The sequence below is a fragment of the Zonotrichia leucophrys genome, chromosome Z (assembly GCF_028769735.1).
Source record: "Zonotrichia leucophrys gambelii isolate GWCS_2022_RI chromosome Z, RI_Zleu_2.0, whole genome shotgun sequence".
NCBI classification, from domain to species: Eukaryota; Metazoa; Chordata; class Aves; order Passeriformes; family Passerellidae; genus Zonotrichia; species Zonotrichia leucophrys.
In genome coordinates, this window is record NC_088200.1 from 57,854,695 (window position 1) to 57,873,255 (window position 18,561).

At 38.7% G+C, this 18,561-nt stretch overlaps 1 protein-coding gene across 6 annotated transcripts in view; it reads right to left on the bottom strand.

Moving 5' to 3' along the window:
• The window catches only part of RNF38 (ring finger protein 38), a 107,509-nt gene that overhangs the window by 11,182 nt on the left and 77,766 nt on the right, over nucleotides 1-18,561 (bottom strand). For all 6 annotated transcript variants that reach the window (XM_064736260.1, XM_064736262.1, XM_064736261.1 and 3 more), the window contains 6 exons: nucleotides 18,045-18,238; nucleotides 12,816-13,029; nucleotides 9,840-10,007; nucleotides 5,697-5,867; nucleotides 3,940-4,101; nucleotides 947-1,053 (listed from right to left, as the gene is read on the bottom strand). In XM_064736260.1, coding sequence (XP_064592330.1) covers nucleotides 947-1,053; nucleotides 3,940-4,101; nucleotides 5,697-5,867; nucleotides 9,840-10,007; nucleotides 12,816-13,029; nucleotides 18,045-18,238 — 1,016 coding nt within the window. The remainder of the gene's footprint in view (nucleotides 1-946; nucleotides 1,054-3,939; nucleotides 4,102-5,696; nucleotides 5,868-9,839; nucleotides 10,008-12,815; nucleotides 13,030-18,044; nucleotides 18,239-18,561) is intronic.

Here is an 18,561-nt window from a genome sequence, read left to right on the forward strand (position 1 = left end):
TTTTACCCCCCCTCAAGGTAGTACAATGGGTCAAAACTCCATCCACAGACATGGAAATCACAAATTCAAAGCACTAATATAGTAGAATCAGGAATTATTGTGCTACATCATGTCCCCAATGAATAGGCAAGAAGCTATGACACTACTCTCAGATTGCAAGACGAAAAGTTGAACAACTTTGCTGAACCAGATTTCTGGTGCCATTCTCATGCCACGTTTGACATTGCACAGAGACAATCTACAGATCTGGTGTCAATGCTTGATTATTTCCTTGTCAGTGTCACCTCTGCCACCAGAAACTTAATATTTTTTTTTCCAAACATTTAATTCTTACTTCCAGTACAGAACACAGAAGACTAATACATGTCATAGACCCAAACTCTCTTATAGAGAGTCTACCATAACACACTACAGATAATTCCTAAATGTTAATTGTCTCACATCTTTTCCAGAAACAGCTACTCAGAGGCAGAACAGAATGTGACAGCTGTGACAGAGTAGCACTCAAGCCAATAAAGAATACAAATCACAGAAGTCCCCACTCTTGTGTTTTACAATCAAGAACCAAACCAAATTAATTTATTCCATAAAGGAAGACTCCTATAACTTGATCCTACAGTGTAACTATGCCTCTGTAAGAGTATCATAGAACTATGATTTAAAATCTGTTGAAGATTTTACCAAGAGTTCAGAAACAAGAGGCTGCTGCGCCTCAAAACACCTACAAAACTACATTGGATGAACTATTGTTCACTTAAATATTTTCTTGCTCAGTGGTGTTGGTTATTAAAAGTAGGCTGAAAAGTTTACACATAAATCAAAGTTTTCCTCTGAGACAGGTGAAATATGCCTGGTCTCTGGTAGAGTCCAACCATAAAAAATGCCAAGATGCTTTCTGACTTCTTAATAGCCTACATGGAAGCAAACAAATGTACTTTTCACTTACAGCACATAAGGTAATAGGCTGGGATGGTAAGGGTGTGGTGGTATTGGCTGCTGTGATCGGTATCTGCTGCGCCCTGTGAGTCTTCGAGGCATAAAAGGTGGGTAAGGCTGCAAGAAAGAAGAAAATAAGCTTCAACTCCAACCTGCAGAACTGGAACTTGTGTCCAGTTCTGGGCTCCCCAGCACAGACAGACCTGGACATACTGGGGAGAGTCCAACAAAGGTCACTAAGATGGGACTGAAGCATTTCATGTGTGCAAGAAGGCTGAAACAGCTGAGCCTGTTCAGCCTGGAGAAGAGAGGGCTCGGGGGGATCCTGTCAATGTATCTAAATACCTGAAGGGAGGGTGCAAAGAAGGCAGAGCCAGGCTCTTTTCAGTGGTGCCCAGTGGCAGGACCAGAGACACTGGGCACAGACTGAAACACAGGAGGCTCCGTGTGAACATCAGGAAACACTTTACTCTGAGGGTGACTGAGTACAGTTCCTTAGGGAGATGGTGGAGTCTGCCTTCCTGGAGATGCTCAAACCTGGCTGGACATAGTCCAGGACACTCAGTTTTAGGTGGCCCTGCTTGACCAGATGACCTCCCTTCCAACCTTATCCAGCCTGTAAGCATATCATTCTACATTTTCTATTCTTAATCAATAATGAAATAATGACATTCACTTTCAATAAAGCATTCTTTAAAAAATTTTGCCTCTGCTAAAATCCAACAGAATCTCAGCCTCAATTTGAAATTACTATTCCCATCTATAATATACAATCATATCAATTAATGTGAAAAAGTGGTAATATACAGCAGAAATCCCTACAAGTTCTTGTGTGTTTAGTCTGCAGTCAGTACCATTTGGGAAACAGGACATGAATTGCTGAAGCTCTTCTAAATATAAAAAGCTCAGGTGCTATTATCCAGGGCTGTGCATAAGCAGTTGGGTAAAGAAGCCCTTAAAAAACTCTTTAAAAATGAGAATTTAAAAAAAAAAAATCCTTTTAAAAATACCTAACTTTTAAGCAGTGGTATATACTTATATTTAGGCTTAAAGCCTTTCAGGTGCATGTAGAAGGTTTAATCAGTACAACTTCTGCAGCTGAACCACACCTAGAGAGACACTCAAGCCCAAAGTTTCCATGCATTCATTCTATGGATAAATCAGGGAGCTTTTTGTCATCTTTTACTAAAATCTTTTACTAAAAACTGGTTCTGTATTTTCTACAATTAATGTTTTTGAATTTTTTCAAAATTCATGTATCCCTATTAAATTCATATTTGAGGGCCTTAAGACTTTTTTTTTGAAACAAAGAACACGCTAAGCCTTTACAAACACATTTTTCTTCTTACATGTTTGAAATTTGAAAGCACAAGAGCCCAGCACTCCCAATGATTAACCCAAAATCCCCTAATTTTACAACAGAAACATTGTAATTAGGTAGCCACGGTCATACATAAAATTAACGTATGAATATGAACATAAGAATATAAGAACAATACAAAAGAGCCAGGTTCCTTTTAGTTGGAGTCTCAAACTAGACATACGAAATATTAATTTTACTGCTTTGTGAATTCTACAATCCCAAAACATATTTAGAAACTGCTGTGTTCACTGAATGAAGAAGAATCAGAAATGCATCTATTCCATTCTAATGTCAATGCAAATAAAGCTTTGTAAAAATTTAGTATTACTTTATATAAGGTCACATGGTTACTTGTAATATGTCTCTACTCCTTCACAATAAACAACACAGAGTTGAAGCATCAGTGAGGACAAATGCTACGATCTGCAGAAAATGGTAACTATGTTTCCTATCTGATTTAACAACCAAACTTAAAAATGAAAAGGTCTGACTCCAAGCAAAACATGTATGATTAATTAATTAATCTAACAAGCACACTGAATAAAATACAAACAGTTTATAGAAGCTTTCAAGTGTCCTGGACTCCAGAGTGTCTCATAGTGCATGAAGACTTCATTGAAAATCTGTACACCTTTAGATCAGGAGGAAGTTGATCACTTTTTGGAATGGTGGACATTTACTTGAACCTTTATGAAAACTGCAAGCAACCATTTGATTAGGTTCTGTGATTTCAAGAAGAATAATTGAAGACAAAGTATCTGTAGATTCTGCAGCTGCAGGGCCTAAAATTTAATAATTATTTAAAATTTAAATAACAATATGGCCCATAAACCACTGACAACTTGATGAATGTGTCGGACAATAAAAATTTCAGCACCTAAACTTGGGATCTAGCTATTTCTCCCAGCATCACACAGGCAGGAGAGGCGGTATTTTGGTTTTTTTAAAGAAGTGACCCACACAAAACCACAACAACAAAACCATGACAAATCTCAAGACTAATATAATTGCAAATTGAAGTACAAGACAAAGATCCTAGAAGCAGCACCACTGGACATACCACAGAAGCACATGATTCAACAAAATACAAAATAGACTTTATCCTGCACCCCTTTTAATTTTATTTTGTACTGCTGCAGTTGAACTGCCTGTTGATCCCCTGAAAGCTGAGTTAAATCAAGCTTTAGAACATGGCTATCTTTATAATATATGGTGTAGTCTAAATTATGGAAGCACTCTACAACTGCTTAAACAGAACTGTTTTTAAAGCATTCTGGCTTTCCTGAGCTGTGGAAACTCAACAAATGATGAAGAATTAACTAAAAGTGGTAACAATTTTTCTGAACTGTACTAACCCATACCTGCAGTAGAAATTCTGGACTATGTGAAGACATGGAAAGTTTTCTAAGTAAATGCTGCTGCACTCTGCAGATAATGTTACTGGAAATAATTTGCTGGTCTCATTAAATTACTCTTAACTTGATTAACTTAGGCTTAAAGAGAATACCAAAATATACAGCTATTCCAATAATGGAATATGATTGCACAAGCATGACTTTTCAACAAAATGTACGACAGAATAAAGATCGAGAATGTCAATGCAGTGTGAAAGAGAATGTAGCATAGAAAACAATACTTACTACCCCAAATGACACCTCCTGGTGTAATGGATCATGGGCTAAAAACTGAAGAGGAGCTGAGGGAGGCAACGTTGGTGGATGGGCTGAGGGAGGGTATGTGAAACCTCCTACAGGAAGATGTTCTCCAAGCAATTCTACATCATTTTCTATCCTTTGAAGTGGCTACAAAAAAAAGAGATAGTCTTTGTTGCAATAAAAGAGATGAAATTTTCTCCCCAATAAAGAACTGCAGTCCCAGCTGTATATTCTGTGCTGCCATGATCAATTTAATAGTAACTCTGTGAGCAATTCCTAGGTCATTAACACTACCCAAAATAGCAAAGACAACACTACACATTTGATATAAATTCACCTTTTCCAGCTAGCCATGCTTATAGGCCAGGAATTTATGCGATCTAGCAAATATAGGAGTGGCTGTAATTTCCTGTATCTTGCATTTTTCAGGACAAATATTTGTTCTCCTTCTTGCCAGGCTGCTCTCACTGTATAACTATGCGAGAGAAAAAAATAAACAACCATAGACAAGAACTGAAATTGTGCCAGAAAAATTGGAAAGTGGAAGGGAATCATGGTGGTTCCAGCAGATGAAACTGATAATGATATCCAGAAAGCAAGCAGATGCTTTCCTAGGAGGGTCATGCAAGCAGTGCTAACAAGCAGTTCTGAAGTTTCAGAAGCATGGGATTCCAGACTGGTTTTGTTGCTTGTCAAATCTAGTTAATATGCCCAAGAAACAACTAGGAATTCTTACTGTTTCACAAACACACCATTCTGTTATTGATACTGAATTTTACCATTTCAAGAAATTCAGCTAAGAAAGCCACCTTAGGAACCAAAGGAATTCACTATTTTTCTGCTATATAGAACAAAATATTCTTAAATCACTATGATGCAAGCTTTTTGGCAAAGCTGAAAGCAGACAGGCAAGCCTTGTTAAAAATCCAAGTAAGCAAAACCTGAGTCCATAAATTTTCTAAAGCTAAGTCTCGCAAAGATTTCTACCACAAAGAACCATTTTGTTAGGATTATGGAAACTGTTCTCCCATCACTGTAATAAGGTGATTACAATCCTATCCACACCAGAGTCATGGCATGAAGGAGTCTCAGCAATGTTTGCAATAATAAAGCTATACCCTATTTCTGTGTTACTGAAATATCTGCATCTTCTACTCACCGGGGCAAAGAAATGGATAAGTACTCACATAACCACACAGAAAGAGTGGTAGGCCAGAACTGTAAACCTGATTTCCCTCTAAATCCAAAACAGGGTCACATTTTTTCCATGTCTGCATAGTCCATTCCATGAACCCAAATCTGCTTAAGCAACATCAGTAATTTTCATAAGTGTAAAGAAAATGTCCTAGGGAAAGGGCTGGTTATTTAAAAATTAATCATGAAGTAATACAAAAGAAACTAAAATAAAAGCAACATTGTGCTTTTTTCTCTGCTCAGCTTTTGAGATGCCTACTACGCTCTCACAACCTCCTCTGGATTCTACTCTGCTTCCTGGGAAAGAAATACCTATTGGTGAAGGAAATACCCATCTTTCTGAGAGAAGTAAAAGCATATGGACAACCAGAACAGGCAATGACGAAACCTGAAGTGAAACTCTGAACTTCAGAAGTATTTTTTCATCTTCACACCAAGTGGCTACAATTTGAAAGAAAATCCTTGTCTCTGACTCAATCAGGTATCAGTACTATGTGCCCATCCAGCCCACCAGTTCTACTGAGAGTGGGGTAAGAAGCATTACTTACCGACCGTGACTGTTGTGCTTGGAAAGGAACAAATTGTCCTGGAGGAGGTAAGTGAGGAGGGTGGTGTGTAGAGATATGAGGAGGATGCAGAAGGAATGGGTCACTAGAAATGAGGGGTGGAAATGCTGCATATGGGACAGGTAGGTGCTGGACTGAGCAGGCCTGAAGCATCTGAAATACAATGAAAACAATACATTTTTGTAGCACAAACATTACCTACACAATGTTCCATATTCTATGTATTTATTATGACAAGATATAATTGTAACAGAACAGTTCTTTACCCTTGTTGAAAAAGCCTCCAAAATACACATAAATAAGATTTCATTCAAGGAACAGCGATTACTACAGAACAGGCTCTAGGAAGTCGCACAGTACAATATCTGCTAGGTGCTCATGGGGTCGCCAGAAGACTGGATTTTCCATACTCCAGGACCAGACAAGCTCCTAAGTGATGAACAGATACAGCTATCCTAGTAATTTTATTTTCCCCACATATCATCATAAAAACAACATGCCAAAGCAATGGTCTTGCAAGCACTATAAGCTCTAGATGCAGATGAGGGAATCAGCTGTCAGACTGTGCCTAAAAACCTCTGTTGCCTCATATACTATTAATAATTCACATGTCTGCTTTCTTTTGCACTTTTGGGCTAATCCTATGCTCTGAAAGCAGCTCCCTAGTGACAGATATTACAAAAAATAGCTCTTTTTCTCTCCTCCTTTAAATACCTGACAAAAAAGCAACTTTCAGCATTAATGTTTGAACAATAAAATGCTGAAAGCACAGCAGGGAAACAGGAATGTACTTTGTGGCAGTGTTCAGTTTTACTTCCACCTTTATATATGGAGGAGCAAGGAACCTGTAATCTCCTTTTTGTTGCACTTTGAACTGTTATGAGAATGCCAGGCATTTCTTTTACACTTTTAACAATTACAACAACATTTAATTAAGATATTCATTATCAAATCTTGAAAAATCACCCAGTTTTGATCTCTCACTTTTTTTTATTAGTCATATCACATAGCAAACATTTACATATTGACTATAATAGCATAAAATGGTAAAAGGAATTAATTTAAAATTAGATTTCAGCAGCGGAGGTGAAACTATCATCTCAATTTGCTGTGATCATGACCAAACATAAACCTCCAAATGCACCAGATTACTACTACATTAATTTGATCCAACTACTATTTTTAATTTAAATGCTGACTATACTTTTCCCTCAGTTACTACATCATTTTTCTAAAAAATAAATACTATAAACAAATGTTTCTATGCTTAAATATCTTTTTTTTTTTAAATTGAAAACTGTCTTCTGAAATAGCTGAAGATAAATCTGCAGGTAGAAAATCTCCCAGTCTTCTTCAAAACATGAGATTCTTTGGGAAACACTGAAATACGATTCTACATGGTAGAGATTACCATAGCTCCTATATAGGTTTGCAAATGTTTGACTTGTGCTATGCCCATGTCACTTTTTAAAGCTAGAGCAAATGAGGTGACTAACTTCAAAGCAGAAAGAAATGAAAATTACCTTTTTATTCATTCAAGCTTTAGAAAAGTTCTTCAGTTTGAACATATTGTAGAATGAACTGGGTTGGAAGGCACCTTAAAGATCATTTTGTTTCAAATCCCCTGCCATGGGCAGGCACACCATTCACTAGACGCGGTTGCTCAGAGCTTCATCCAACCTGGCCTTGAACACTTTCAAGGATGTGGCGTCCATAACTTTTCTGGGCAACCTGTTCCCGTGACATACCATCCTCACAGTAAAGAGCTTTTTTCTCCTGACATATAATTTAAACCTACTCTTTTTCAGTTTAAAGCCATTCCGCATCTTGTTCTGTCACTACATGCCTTTTTAAGAAGTCTTAGTCCACCATACTTTTAGGTTGCCTTTAAGTGTCTGAATTAGGGTACCCCAAAGCCTTCTCTTTTCCAGGCTGAACAAAACAAATTCTTTCAGCCTTTCCCCACAGGAGAGGTGCCATCTTAGTGGCCCTCCTCTGGACCCACTCCAGCAGTTCTATGTCCTCCCTGTGCTGGGGGGCCAGAGCTGGATGCAGGTTCCAGGTGGGCTCTCCCCAGAGCAGAGCAGAGCAGAGCAGAGGGGCAGAATCCCCTCCCTGCCCTGCTGCCCACGCTGCTCTGGATGCAGCCCAGGACACATTTGGCTCTCTGGGCTGGGAGTGCCATGGCTGGGTCATGTCCAGCCTCTCACCCACCAGCACCCTCAAGTTCTCACAGGGCTGCTCTCCATCTGCTCATGCTCAGCCTGTGTTGGTACAACCCAGGTGCAGCACTTTGTGGTTGGTCTTGTTACACCCCATGAGATTTCATACAGGCCCATTTCTCAAGCTTGTCCATGTCCCTCTGGATGCCATCATGGTCTCTGAAGAACTTTTAAAACTGATAAAGGTGTTTTATTAATGGCATTTGTTTATTTCATAGTGACACATGCAGTGAGATAGACAAATTTCCCAGTTTCCTTCTGTCATTATGAAATGACAAAAGGAAACTGGGAAATTCACAGATGTAGCTGGGAAGCAAAGTGACATGCTGGAGGGCAGGTGCTACCTTGAGATGTATTTTTATAGGCTGGAGAAATAGGCTGACAGGAACTATTTAAAGTTCCAAGGTAAATGTGAAGTCTGGCACTGGACAAGAGTAACTCCATGGATCAGGACACTCTGAGACTAATTGGTTGCAGTCAGATTTGCAGCAAAAAAGTGAAGTTGACGTGGACACATACATAATACCCATAGTGTTCTTACCCAAAAAGGCCTATGGCATGCATGGCTAAGAAAGCAACTGGTGAAACTAGTAAAGTGATTCTGCTCCTCCATTCAGAAACTGTAACATTTATCTCAATTCCTGGGCCCAGTTTTGGGCATGTCAGTGCCAAACACAATGACAACATGATGATCAGGTCTTGGTGAAAGTCATGATGACCAGTGACTTGGAGAGAACTGCATAAAAGAGGTGGCAGAACTAGACTTGTTCTTCTTTAAAAAGAGAAAAGTAAGCCAATACCTTACCCCCGTGTCTAACTACTTCCTAAGAGTGGACAGGAAGAATCCAAGACCTCCTCAAGAAGCAAAGTGAAAGAGCACAAGACCAATGGGACCAAGATGCAACAAAGAAAACTCAGCTAAACATCCAGAGGAAGTTCTTCATCACAAGGACAGTCAAACACTGAAGCAGAAACTTACAGGTGCTGCGAAATCTCCATACTTGGAAGCTGGTACTGCAGCAGGTGACCACCAGAAAACCTCCAGAGTCCTCTCAACTTAAAACTATTCCTCAATTTTATGCTTTAACAGAAGAAAGCATAAAGTCTGCCTGCTGATGCTACAGAAACCTAACTGTTTATATTCATTTGTACTGGATCTATTCTCTCAATACACTTGAAAACAAAAACCAGAGTTTTACTCCTATATGTATTAGAAGGAAAACTGCATTATTGAATTAGATAACCTTTTATGAATTGCACAGGTAATATATCTATTCAAAGCATAGGGTAAGATTATTAGTATGTGTTGGATGGATTTCCCTAAGCCCCAGTACATTTTCAGATTTTTCTCTGTTGTTTCTGAGGATATATTCCTTCTTTCCTTGCTGAATTTACTAAGAATTGTTCCAGTCTCTGGGTAGGTACTTACTCTGGGATTGCTTTTTTCCACTACCATCACCACTAAACAGAAGAAAAAGCCAGTCTCTCATGCTGCCTCAGGGATATACATCAGCTTATGTAACAGATTTTCACCAATTTGATAGGAAAGGAACTGATTCTCACAAATAATCCAGACTTGCCAGTATCATGCTGCAGACCTTGTTACCTCTGATGGGGATAAATGGTACCTAGGCACGATAAACACAAACTACTCTTACTCTTCAATGGGCAGCCTAAAGAAATAGATGGGTCATATCAAGGGTTTTGTTTCAGTGCCACACAGGCTTACTCATTTCACAGAAAGCACCACAGGAAAAGCAAAGTTACACACTGCTGGCAGAGACCAACATTATACCAACATCAAAAGTGTACACTAAACGCTGTATATTGTACTGCATGTGACATTTTAGATTTGTACTAGAAAAACAGACTGAAGCTGGTGTAGTTAGAGAGACCTACTTACTGGGGGAGGCACACTGCAAACTGGAAGGTGCTGGCCACTGAAAACCACTGAGCAACCTGGGACCTGCTGCGTGCTGCAGGCTGGAATGTGCTGGCCTGTGCAAAGTGGTATCCCATGTGGAGCCACAGTTGTCACTGTGTATGAAACAGGAACTGTGCCCTGATGGATCTGCGGCAAAAGGAAAAGAAAATGTATTTAAAAACTTACTGTAAAGTCTTAACACTCTTATACAGCACAGTAAGACAACAAGCTTTTATTTACACATCAGAAAAATAATATATTCACAAAGAAAGTGTAATAGGAGGTGCATGGTTGTAATTTCTGTTCATTAAAATGTTTTAATCAACGGAATGTTATTTACTGATAAAATTCAGAATTTCTGGGCAAGAGGGAGCTCTCAGCTTAACGTGTTAAAACTTCAGTGGCACCTCAGTCACTAAGTAGCATGTCAGACTATTAAGCCTGCCTATCCTCCCTTCTCTCCCCAAGTTAATTATGAAATTAACCTTCTTATGAAATAAGAAGGTGGTAACTCCCACATAAAAAGTTAATCTACAAGCAGCTCAAGAATTTTCTCAGTTCTGAAGGGACTGATTCAGTACTAATTCAAGAGATTTGTATCTTTAAAAAGCAAAACAATTTTCCAGATTTTTTTTCTTCATAAGAGACCACTCTATTGATTCACTTTCAAGCCAGCATTTAAGCTAAATTCCTAACTTAACTAACAGAACAGCTAACTAGAAAGCGGAAAAGGAGAAGTTAACATGACTAAGAGGCAGCAGACCCTAACTGTCCAGACTCATATTAGCAAACCACATAACCAAATTTTCTAACTAGTGGCAGTCCATAAAATTTAATCATCAAATCAAGATCCAAAGGTATTCTTCACCTAGAAACCACATGGGATGTTTGTTTGTTTGAAATTTTGTTGGATTCTTATAACACTGAATGATCTTTTAACATTTTCATGCTCTAATAAAACTGAAAAGGTTTAAGAGTCAGGAAGCAGAGATTAATTGAAAGCAATTATTTCAAAGTACTCCCTTCATGATCAGGCAAAATAGAACCTTCTTATTTAAAGCAGAACAAGAACAGCTCCTCATGAAAGTGAGAACGAGCAAAGAGAGCTAAACTACCAAACTGGTAGTGTACAGCCCAATAAAGAAACCAAAATAGAACACAGATCACTGAACACAGGTTAAAATCTCAAACATCAATAATGACAGAAACCAGGTTCAGGAAAGACACTGAACGTGAACCAGTTCTGGCTCTGCTGCGAGAAGCTGGGCCTAAGTGCAATGCTATATGTCATCCTGGAATGTTTGTTGCTCATAATAATAATAAAGAAATGACTTCTCAAAATGTTCATGCCCCTGAATTGGAAAGTAGCACCATGGAAGACTTCAGTCAGTCTGGAAATACATCTAATCATAGATGGTGTTTGGCAGTGGAATGGAAAACTGTTCAGCCAGACTTGTAATGAGCTTACAACATAAAGCAAGAGCATTTTCAGACCTCCAGCAGAAGAACTCCTAAAAATATAAGTTTGTGAGATGCTAGAATGGCACTGGCTTCTATCCTTTCACTTGGTCCCAAACACAAATACTTCCCTGCTGAGAACTGCTCTGCACACATAGTGTGACACGCTAGCGCTGTGCATCTGCACGGAATGCCAACCAGCTTTTAAGCACAGATGTTACAGCTGCATTCTGTGCGTGTGCAGCTCCCGATGTGGACATCTAGGATCTACTCGCAGCTATGTAGCAAGCAGTGTTCTTGTGCTATGGCCTCTTAATTTAGTAGACAACAACAAAGGTTACCTCAACAGGATCACAGAATCATTTAGGCTGGAAAAGACCACTGAGCTCCTCAAGTCCAACCATTAACCCAGCACTGCCACCCCTAAATCATGTCTGTAATTGCCACACCTACATGTCTTTTAAATATCACCAGGCATGGTGACTCCACCACCTCCCTGGGAAGCCAGATCCAATGCTTGACCACCCTTTCAGTAATTTTTCGTAATATCCAGTCTACACTACCATTGTCCAACTTCCTCCTGTCCTGTCACTTGTTACTCGGGAAACCAATGCCCGGGTTACAACCTCCTTTCAGGTACTTTTAGAGATTGGTAAAGTCTTCCCAGAGCCTCCTTTTCTCCAGGGTAAACACACAGCTCCCTCAGCCACTCCTCATATGATCTGTGCTCCAGATCCTTCACCAGTTCCACTGCTCTTCCAAGGACATGCTCCATCAATGCGATGTCCCTACTGTAGTGACAGGCCCAAAACTTCTTTTACAGGTTCTCGATTACAGAATTCTATACAAAGTGCTGTTGCGGAGAGGAATTATTTACTTTCTGGACCAACTTGAATATAATTTTTTCATATAATTTAGGGAGGAGCTGATTAGGCTTGGAGAGCTGATTTAGTTATGCAACAAAACTATTGTGATTCCTGCTGCTACATAGACAACCAACTATAGGTATTGTAATTCTACCTCTAAATAATACATTCTAACTGTATTATTTTGTGACTCCTAAGCTAAGGTGAAGCCTTTCATGTGAAATAGAATACATAATTAATAAGTATCATACTACATCATTCTTGCAAGAAACTAATTACAAAAGCAAAATAACTGCATTTCAAAGGTTTGAGACAGAGACATAGAGAAATATGCCAATTTATGTACTGACAAATTGTTAAATATGAATTGTTAAGTATCAATCTTCTTTATTAAAAGTGTGAATGTTTGGAGTTTATTTTTTTCAGTGCCTACTGCAATGCTTCATACACATAATATTCAACAAAAACCACCACTCTGTAAGAAGTCAAATAGAAATTAGTGCTCTGTGACTTTCATTGTCAACCATGAGATGAGATGATTTGGTGAGGGATCTTGAAGATGGTGGGAAAACCCCCTAAAACCAAACACCACCTCTCTAACAGCCTTCTCATTGTGCTGTAAAAATTTTACCTGATCATGAATGTCAACCATCACTGCATTCTGCTGTGGTGGGTGAGCAGCTGGGTGCAACATACGAGGAGATACATTCGGTGGGCGAAAAGCTCGAGGCTCTTCTATTGCTTGCTGCTGTCCATAGGAGAGATGGTGATAGTTTTCATCCTGGCTAATAGAATTATGTCTAGACAAACGATCTCTCCTTGTTCTCTGACGTCGAACGGGAGGACTGGAAATGCATTAAAAAAATTAGAGGTTACGTAAATGACATAAATCCTTCTTACTAACTAAAACCTCAAGAGAATCAAATATCCAGGAATTTTTTGAACTGGAAAATTTTACTAGAACAAGTTTAGTAGATTGGAATAATTTTTTTTGCTGACAGAACTTCTAGAATCCTTATAAATGACACTTTTTTCAGTATGGAAATGCTTAGCAAAGCATAACTTAGTGCTGTTAGGGAAACCAAGAGGAGAACTGCAATGTAAATATTACCTTGTTAAAAAAATAACACTTGGATTGCCACAGTAGTACTCAAAAGTCAAGACAGCAATCTTCACGATATTCCCATGCCTTTATTCTGTCTAAGTAAAAATCCTTCATTAAATGATCACAGATTTCCCCAGGGTCTATGTTTCAACCACACCACATATTGATTGCTTGCTTAGTGGCAGCAGACAAAACAGTAGACTTCTTTGAAGAAACAAATTAATTTTTCAGCTCTCACATGTTCACTGCATAACTTGAGTGCACTCTAAAATTCTCTCCAGGAGGTCCCACAAAATTATGATTGTGGCCTTATTTCTTTTCCAGAGTGGAGAACTTCTGTAGACAGACTTAGACCACAGCATATACCTGTTACAGCAATCGATCTACAGGTGTAGGATTTGATTATGTATTCTTATATAATTGTGCACAAGTTCTGAGTAGAGCTGCAACTACCTTGAGCTAAAAGTTCTAGAAATCAGAGACCACTGGCTCAGGTTCAGCACCCAGAAAATGATGCACACAGATATGATAAACTCACTATGAGAAGTTTTGAACAAGTCCCTTCTCATTTATTTGGAAAGGGAAAGCACTGAGAGCACAAAATGATCTTGCAGTACTTTCAGCACTGCCTTCCAATCTCCACCACACGCTCAAGTTACAGGTCCCAGAAGCAACAGCATATTAAAGCCACACAGGGTGAAATGGTTTCCAATTTATGAAACAGGCTAAAGGACCTAAACTGCAGAGAAGAGACAAAAAGAATCTGTGACCATTACTAGAACATGTCCTCTCCAACTGCATGGAACAGAATTTCTGCTATTCTGAAGTAAAAATCATATCAACCTGCAACCTGTTGGCAAATCCCAGATACTTCTCAGGCTGAGTCCAACTTTTGTGCTGCATGAAACAGACATACTGGGGAAAGTGAGACCACATCACCAGCTACCCAGATGCAACTGTAAGCATATGATACAATGTCTCAAGCCACTCTTTTCCTACCCTACCTCACAAAGATTTTTGACACTATTGCCTCTCTTAGAACTGAAAGAAATGGTAATTCTCAACAGGTCAGACAGAAGGCCTAAGGCCAGGCTGTAACACAGCAAAGAAAAAACCAAATTTTAAAATGTATAGCCACCTTTATTTTTATAAACAACCATGGCAGAACATACAAGCTGTGTTTTCTTCTAACCACTGAGAACCCTAAACTTTAGTTCTTACTAGGGTATTTTAAACCGAGTTTTCTTTCCTGAAGTGTTTGCTGCATGCTGCATTGCTTTATTACTAATATGGTATAACTGCTACATTCTCCTTACGTAAAACTGCATATATAATTTCTAATCATGGAACTAGTGATGCAGAAGATGTTCTACTGCATGGAGTACCCAGTTGTTTTAAATTTGCTATTTCCTGCTATGAAACAGAAATGGTCTGAATAATTTAACATAAAAATACCTATGTGAGGATTTTTCTTTGGAAAAGCTCCAAAAATAGAGAAAAGTTACAAGACAGCGCAGCTGCTTCAGAAGAACAAAATTCTCTTAACTGCCACCAGCACTTAGACAAGGTGGCTTCTTAGACAAGGTAGTAGTTCTCATAAAACTAGTCCTGCCTCTGTCTTAGTTAAAAGGCCTGATTTTACTTTTCCATGAACTCAGAATTATGAAAAAGCCAACAAAGGCTGGCAAAAATTCTGGAGTATCTTTTAAAATGAATAAATATGTAGCATTCTCTGGAAAAAAGCAAAGCTGTATTTTTTCCTGTGCAGAATTATAAATATACTACCCTTTCAGTCAGCAAAATTCAGAATATCTGGATACATGGCTTTATTAGCTTCTGAATTATTGGAAATTACTTCAGAATAATTGTCAAGACATGGGTCTAAACTATTAATAAACTTCAGTAATGAATTTGGGCTTGAAGTCTTTAAAAAACAGCCACAAAAAATCCTCTGTTACTACATGCACACTATAAACATGGCAAATGCCAGGTTAAAGCAAAGAGACAGGATGAAAATGGTGAAAAAGTTGTAGGAATTCCTACCCTCAGATAAGAACAGCCATCAAAAGGTACCCATAACTGCAGAGTTAGTATGTGCAGATCTTAGTATTTGTAACAAGGGTAATTTCTTTGCAGTAAGACATTCTTGAATCCCTTTAGTTCAGAATTACATTCAAGACAAGGAGGAAAGGAAGCACAGATGAAAGGTAAGGCACAGCAATGGTACAGATACCCCCATTTCACAATGACTGATAAAGATAAATTGCAATGGCTTTCTCTGTTTCACACAGGCATGCATTATGCTCTTACATTCGTAATTTATTTGTACTATATATAAGTATCTAGACAAAAATAATCTTTCTGCAAATTCACACCAGAAGGCTATCTTTATTAATGCAGTATTTGTTTGCTCACAACAAATCAGAATAAAAAACCACAACAAATAGAGGCACTCTTGCGTTAGGCACAGTACAAAATCAGTGTTACCAAGAGGAAAGGTCAAAATAGCAAGGTAGGTAATTAAAAAAAAATATCCAGGTAATAAAAAATACCCAAGACAGACTGTCCTGATCAACAGGAGTCATCTGGTAGGATGAAGGAGTTAATGCTGATGACACTAGGGCAGTGATGTCCACACTAGACACACTTCAAAGGTTTTGCCTGCACTTGCCCTAGCCTGCTTCCTTGAGCTCAGTGACCATTTGCTGCTGGAGTTCACCTTTCATCTTATCTTAAACCTGAAAGCCTGCCAAACTCTGAAACCATTCTGCAATGAGAAGAGAAAACAAAGCAGGGAAAACAAAAAAAATTGCTTCAAAAGCATAAGCATAACCTCACCTAAAGCATTAATAACAGATGCACTCATAATGATCTTAAAGATGCAAGCTTTTGATCTATGAGAATGACTATTAGTTCTGGTATGACCCCAGAGCACTCTTAAGACTCAGAAAGACTCCCGCAAAACAAGAAACATGTATGTATTGTTCTCCCTAAAAACGCTGGGTCTAGAAGAAACTAGGTGCACTGCTATTGTGGAACTGACCTGAAGCTAGCTCAAATGCAACACTGCACCCAAGCTAAAAAATGCACTGACCCAAGTGCAGGGAAACAAAGTACTGATACGTTCAGGTGTCTCTGATTAGAGCAAAATCTTGTGTTATTACCCAGGAGCAGGCAAGCTGGCACTAGAAAGAGTAATGTTTGTGTTCATAAAGCTGCAGCCAACCTAACAGTTCCTGTCAGACTGAAGACGGCTTGGCAATGAGGTGTCTCCCTCTTTGCAAGTGGCTTACCTGCAAAAAGCCACAGGCTACTACTTCATTAGCACTTGACTGCATCTGAACAGCAAGACACTTGTCCTGTGCACATTTAGCCCTTACACATTTCTGCTCTTATCCTTCATCCCATGGTACATCCAAACTGTCTAGATTCTGCTGTCTAGCATTTAGCCAGACAACTAGACAGATAGTTAGTTAAGCACTATCTTAAGTTAGTTAAGCACTGTTTAACTCTGCAGATGTTAATGAACACTGCAAAGAAATTTGTGTAAGCTGACTGGACACCAAACAAAAACGACTGAATACACGTAAGCTAGGCATCTCAGCTCAAAACATTTGAGGTCAAGATCATTTTGTGGGCCAAATGCCCCTAACAGAGCATCCTTGTACCAAACTATATGAAAGGTCTGATCTTCTGTCTTCACAACAACCCTTTTAAGTTCACAATTTAATCTCTTTCCTATGTCTGACAAGCTGCATTGAGAGCTGCACATTTTACATGCCACTGACTGAGGGCTTCAAATTCATGAAGTTGAAGCAAAGATACAAAAATAGCATGCTTTAAGCTCTCTTGCTGCCAAACTACTGGGTGACCATTGTTGACAAATGTGATTTGTGGAATCTAAAGAAAACTAGCTAAATAGATCTTAAGCCTAAATTTAATATTAATGAAAAAGGGCAGACATGTTTGGTTTTTTTTTTAGTACAAACCAAGCTAAAACATTTCTTAGAAGCAAACAGAGACAGTGTGTTTTAGCTTGCATAAGACGACTCAGTATATTTGAGGCAGAATGTGAGGCAATGAAAGCTTCTGTTTTGGATAATTTAACTAGAATAGCAAAAAATCTGTGAGTTCATGTTTTGCTAGAGTGTCATCCATCCAGGTCCCAGTTCCAATTTCTCTCTTCCATGACCACTAGAACTTATTCCAAAATCTGTGCTTTGAGAAGTTAATGAGCCACAAGCTAAAACCAACATGAAAATCTAATTACTACTACATGTGAATCACTCACCTCAGCAAACATGTGACACTATGCTAACCTTCTCATCTCCCCAGCTGGTGTCTCTAATCTTTATTTTGATTGGTTTTAAGTACAATAATAATTGTGACTCTAGTGAAAATGATGTTATTACACGAGTAATTCTTAACACCTTTAAAAGTAGCCTGATGAGAAACATTTTTCCTTGCACTTTTCTACACTTTTTTTACCTCAGCACAGAGTAATAGATAATTATGTTCATAATAAAAAATGTTTGGAGCACTCTTTTCCTCAATCTGACTTTTCAAATAAGATGATGCACAAGCCTGAAATACTTCCAGTAGCCTTTTAGTCACAACTGCATTATATTAGAGCTCAAAGGAAATGTTAGCATGTTTACCATGTGTAATCTAGTCAGTGGTACCCAAAACACACTTTCCTTGAGCTAAAATCAGAAAGAATAAGAACTTTTTGCCCAAGCTACCCAGCTTGCTTACCTCCTCCTGTTTCGTGCAGGTGTGTTGCATCGTTCCCCTGAGAAGTGGTGTTGGTTGGGTCGAGCCAAAGGAGGTTGCCTGTTTGATGTCATCTCCCATGGTCGCATTGGTGGTGATGGGGCTGGTGATGCTGCTGTGTAGTCAAAGACGGAATGGGAAAGGCGTTGTCGCTTGGGACTAGGACTGTCTTCGCTCTACGCCAGTGCAAAGAAAACAAAAACAAAACAAAAACAAAACAAACCTCCAGATGAGTGAATTGCAAACCATACTTCAGTATTGCTTTGCACCTAGCATTACAAGTGACTCCTTGAAAACTGAAGACATCATGAAATTTAGCACCTACAAGTATTCATCTTTATATTTTGTTTATAAATGCTGAATTTTTATGGTTCCCTAACCTCTAGAAAAATTAAATTCTAACATCCATGCAAAATCAAAACTCTATCAGAAAAGAGTAACATGAAGAAAGTAAACTATCATCTATTTTACATTCCTCCTGCAATAGCACTTACAGGCT